The sequence below is a fragment of the Glycine max genome, chromosome 1, assembly GCF_000004515.6.
Source record: "Glycine max cultivar Williams 82 chromosome 1, Glycine_max_v4.0, whole genome shotgun sequence".
Taxonomy (NCBI): domain Eukaryota; kingdom Viridiplantae; phylum Streptophyta; class Magnoliopsida; order Fabales; family Fabaceae; genus Glycine; species Glycine max.
Window position 1 is genome coordinate 24078231 of NC_016088.4, and position 5281 is coordinate 24083511.

The window sequence follows — 5281 nt, forward strand, 5'->3', positions numbered from 1 at the left end:
TTTTCAAAAACAAATATTGACTCTTTTTTTAAAAAAATAAAAGCAAAAATATAAATAAAACAGAAGTAATATTGTAATATTTTACTATCAGAAACATATTATAAGGAAGGTTTTGATTTTTTATAATTAAAAATATAGTTCATCTTGTGTATAAAATTATATATTAATTATACATTATTTTTAATATTACCATCCAAATTTTAAATGTATACTTCTAATACAATACTAAATTATTTTTATACTTATTTTTTTATAAGGTATTTGGGACATTGAACAATAAATGAAGCATTATATATACTTTTCAATAATTTACAACAATTTATAACTAACATTAATTACTTTGTTAATAGTAACACATATTATCTTACGTTTATTAGATTAAATTATTTATCTAATATTTTATTTATTATATGTCAAAACAAATTATTCAATACAAAATTCAATATTTTTTTAATTATACAACTATATTATATAACATAAACTCAACCTAAAACTACACAAACAAATTATTTATCCCATGCATCATACCAGTAAAAAAAAAACTGGTTAAATTATAACACCCTAAAGTCAATTAATACACATTCTAATTATTTTTTAAAACTTAAAATTAAATAACATTCAAAGAAATCAAGGATTATGTGTGTAATAGTTTTAGTTTAAATTCTAACGAATTAGGTATTAAAAAAAAAGCTTAAATATGTTTTTGGTTTTTTGGTGTTGGTAAGTTGACTCTTTTTTTAATATTTAGTTTTTGTAAGTTTATTTTTATTATTTTATTTCTATAAGTTGATGTTTTTCTAATTTTTGGTTTTGTAAGTTTTTTTTTTGTTGAATTTTAATTCTTGTAAGCTTGTGTTTTTATGATTTTTAGTACCTTTAAAATTTTAGTTTTTTATTTATAGTACACATAAAGTTATACTTACAGAAATGAAAATTAAAAAATATAAACTTACAGAAATTAAAGAACAAAATATTTTACAGAACCAAACTTAAAAAACCATGACTTATAAAAACTAAAAACCCAAAATTATAAAAATACAAACCTACAGAAAATAAAATATTTAAACCTAAAAAAATTCAATAATTATACTACAAACCAATTCATTTTTCTTTGATTGGTGGGCCCAATTTGACATCATTTTCACTTTGGCATGTGTCCAGCTGGAACCCAGAAAGATCGAGTCTTCCCATTCTTTCCTTTCTCCACCGGCAATTCCGGGCACCACCATCGACTTTCCTTTGCGTTTTTTATTTCTCTCTCCAAAAAAAAAATGGCAAACCCGTAATTCCAACAAAATTGGCAGGGGCAATTCCATAACTTCCCCTCCCCGCGTAACTTCCTTCGCCTTTCCTGCGTCAGAGGCAATCTCCACCGTCGGATACATCTCCCAGATCTCGAAACCCTAGAACCAGCGTTTTTTTTTTACATATAAATATCAATTCAAACACTCTCTCACTTCCTTCTCCAATCTTCTTTCTTCATTCTCCTCGGAGCTTTGCTCGTTATTCTTCTTTTTCTTTTCTTTTTTTCGTTTCGTTCGGAAAACGCGTAGGCTGTGCCGTCGTTTTTAGTGGGTGGATGGGAACGACGTCGTGTGAGTACGTGAGCTGGGAGGAGGTGTTTATGTCGAACGACAAGGGGAGGAGGGAGGTTCATTACTTGCTTAAACGACGAGGCGGTGGCTCGGATCTGGCCGTTTTGGGAAAAGAGAAGAGCCTCAAACACATGTCGTATCGCTACGCCATTCGAAACACGTCGTCGTTTCGGCCTTACTTTAAGCTCAGGTCGCGCAGAGAGGTTGTTAATTGGTTGGATTCAATTGTTTCAGGTTCGCGCTTTCGCCCTAAGATTCTAATTCATCTTCACCTCATCTTTTTTATTGTTATTGAAAAATAGCCTTTTTTTGTTTTTTATTTCTTAGGGTTCCGCGTTTTGTTTTTATTTTTTTATTTTTTGGGTTTTCGTTCTGGTTTTGGTTTGTGATTTCTCAGATTTTGAGGGTTTTCGGTCTAGCTGGATCTGAAATTGAATCATGTATTCGTATTTTTTTCTTTTGTTTTAAAATTTGAGATTTTTTTCGTTGCGTGTGACCTCTGTGATAAGGTTTGATAATTGTTTTAATTTTTGGTTTTTCTGTGTCTTTGGTTTAGGTAATTGAAATTAAATTTGTTGTTTTTGCTTTTAATTTTTCAGATTCGTCTTCTGGGGATGCGGCTATGGTGGGAAAACATGGTTATGAACCTGAAATTGGAGCCTTGAAGGTATTGCTTATGCTAACATAAATGCCCTTTTTATCTTGTTTATCTGGGTTTGTTATTCGGCTCTTTTTAATATCTATTTTGTATTAAAAAATTTTGTTGTGTTTGTAATTCAGGATAATCAATTGCAGAGGATGCGCAATTGTACAAAAGAATTCTCATGGATAGGGTTGCCATGGGCGTGTAAGAAAAGAAGAAAGCACTATCAGGCATATAAGAGAAATGGTTTTCAGATATCCGTGAGTCCTGTTCTTTGTTTTTACCCTTTTCATTGAGTTTTTTTGTTGGCCACACATATCATTTGTAGCCTGACTCTGGTGATTCTTTTTTTTTTGTTGCGGTTTTAAATGTTTTCAGGTGCATGATTTTATATTTGTTCTGGCAGAAGAGGACAAGCGTCTAGTTGCCTACTTGGAAGACCTTTATGAGGATTCCAAAGGCAATAAGATGGTTGTGGTGCGCTGGTTTCACAAAATTGATGAGGTTGGTATTGCTTTGCCTCACAGTTTTAGTGACAGAGAGGTTTTCTTTTCTCTTTATCTTCAAGATCTGAGTATTGAATGCATAGATGGATTGGCTTTCGTCCTCAGTCCTGGGCATTACGAAAAGTTTCAGAATGAGGCCCGTTGTACTCACTTAGAGCCATTCATCTGCAACCACCAGTTCGATAATGATGATGTGAAACCCTTTGATATAACACAGATTAAGGGTTATTGGAAACAGGAAATTCTCAGGTACATGTATACCCAATTGGACTCGAAGTCTAGTGGGAGTTCCAGGCAATCAGATGATGACCTGGAACTTGATGAAAATCATATGACTACCGTTTTTATCAGACCTAAGAAGAGGCTGCGCCTTACCAAAGCAGATGATGCCAAAGAAGCAGTTGATTTGGTTGGCCTTAAAACAGAAAATGTGAATAACAGTAAGAATAATACCAAAATCAATACTGGAAACAATTCTGGGAAACTGATTGGGCACACAAACATGACAGCAACCATTAAAGGGACAAATGAACATGCTTCACACCATTTAGTTGTAGGTTCCCTAGTCGAGGTCCTCTCTCAAGACGGTGGGATGAGAGGATGCTGGTTCAGAGCTTCTGTCATTAAGAAGAATAAAGATAAAGTCAAGGTGCAATATCAAGATATTCAGGATGCTGTCGATGAAACCAAGAAGCTTGAGGTGTGTTGAAACCTTCTTTTTATCTTTATAGTCATTTGTGTGAGAATGATTTTGTTTATATGTGGAGACTAATATAGTTTTTTTTTTCTTTGGTTAAGGAATGGGTTTTAGCTTCCAGAATTGCAGTGCCTGACAACCTGGGTCTTCGAATGCGTGGGAGGACCATGGTCCGGCCAGCTCCACCATCCAACAAACGAGAACTATCGTGGGTCGGCGATGTTGGTTTTGTTGTTGATGCTTGGTGGCATGATGGATGGTGGGAAGGCATTGTTGTTCAAAAGGACTCGGAATCTAATTGTCATGTTTATTTCCCAGGTATGAATGTCTGCTCTTTCTATGTTAATTAGCTTAGGTTGGTAACTGTTCTTTTGGTACTTAGATTATTAGTTCGTTTTTTTATTTTTGATTAATTCCTATGGTAATGTCTTTGCAGGGGAAAAAGTGGTGTCGGTATTTGGTCCTGGTAACTTGAGAGAGTCTCAAGATTGGGTGGGGAATGAGTGGGTATTTGTGAGGGAAAGACCTGATCTTGTGGCTTCTGTTTTATCTAGCTTGAAAACAAAACAAAACTCATGCAAATCCAATTCCAATAACATCCAATCAACTGGAGCAATCACCAGAGATGGAATACAATTTGGGCAATCGGATACTTGCTTGGATTCTGATAAGGATAGACCAAGAAAAGCTGAAGTGGTTCCAGACCTTTTGAAGAATGTTTTGTCATCCCAGTTAAGGTGGAAGACCACCAGAAAGAGGAAACGTGGAAGAAGCAGCGCCTCATATCAGAAGCCACGGTGCACTGACACCCATCAGAAAAGGTCACCGAATGTTATGAAATCAAATGCTCCTGACAGTTTTTTGATCCCGGCATCATTGAAAGTTGATCATGATGACTGCAAGTATGTTGGGGATCCTTCCATCTTCAGTTCTTCAGTTGTGCCTTCTTTAACTAACATGGTTATGTGTAGGTGACTCCATGATTCATATCTTAGTTTCCGGGTTCTTTACTTCTCTCACTCCTTTGCTTTTAAGTACATGTATTTAGCCCCTAAACCTTAGTGCATCTTTTCGATGCCTGTCTTGTCCAGATCTTCACGTCCAGTATCTATTCTCTTCGTCCATTTCCTTTGATAACAGAGAAATTTATCTTAGGTTAGTCTTTTTCTTTCCCACCTTTCATTAGTTTTGTGGTTTGTGGCATCGAAGCCAAGGAGGCAAGGATGATGCCATACAAGTTTTGGCATAGGAAAAAGTGTAACGTAGTGGAATAACCAAGGGTGGCTTTGACTTATAGGATAGATTGTGTTCTTTTCATATAAAATGATCCAATGTAATTTGTGTAAAACTTTCTATAAGAGTAGCAATTTTCTTGTTCTTTTATATTTTGAGCTGAATGTTGAGTTAAATAGTTAACGTTTGTAAAGTTTTATATTTTCATTTAGTTTTAAAATTAAGATTAATTGTTGATAAACATTTGATGTAATGTAATAAAATGACTGTGAATTACTATTAACATAATTTGTTAATTAAATTTTAAAATTTGTACAAAATTGAAAGTCATTTGTATTATTAATTTTTATTTATTTAAATTAGTTTTTGTTAATTATGTTCACGATATCGCATAATTTTTGTTTAAATTGATATTTTTAATATTACTTTATAACAAATAAAAAATTCCATAAATATTATCGTTATCACTTAGTAGTGGATTGATTTGAAGGTGTAGGGTGATGGCATTTTTTTAAAGAATATATCTAAAACAGTTCATGAGTCAATTTAAGTTGTGAATTAGGTGTATAAATTTAGAATAACTCTTTCCTTGATAAAAAAGAGATTA

At 33.5% G+C, this 5281-nt stretch overlaps 1 protein-coding gene across 1 annotated transcript; it reads left to right on the forward strand.

Annotated features, from left to right (window-relative positions):
• The first annotated feature begins 1450 nt into the window (after nucleotides 1–1450).
• LOC100306709 (agenet and bromo-adjacent homology domain-containing protein) lies at nucleotides 1451–4838 on the forward strand. Its single transcript, NM_001248348.4, has 6 exons — nucleotides 1451–1829; nucleotides 2195–2262; nucleotides 2376–2498; nucleotides 2617–3444; nucleotides 3543–3759; nucleotides 3878–4838. Exons 1-6 carry the CDS (start codon nucleotides 1580–1582, stop codon nucleotides 4414–4416), a joined length of 2025 nt encoding a protein of 674 aa, NP_001235277.3. The 5' UTR covers nucleotides 1451–1579; the 3' UTR covers nucleotides 4417–4838.
• The last annotated feature ends 443 nt before the right edge of the window (nucleotides 4839–5281 follow it).

Coding starts and splice junctions, on each gene's coding strand:
- LOC100306709 (NM_001248348.4), top strand. CDS start 1,580: ATGGGAACGACGTCGTGTGAGTACGTGAGCTGGGAGGAGGTGTTTATG. Junction 2,499..2,616: donor GAAATGGTTTTCAGATATCC/GTGAGTCCTGTT, acceptor AAATGTTTTCAG/GTGCATGATTTTATATTTGT. Junction 3,445..3,542: donor ATGAAACCAAGAAGCTTGAG/GTGTGTTGAAAC, acceptor TCTTTGGTTAAG/GAATGGGTTTTAGCTTCCAG.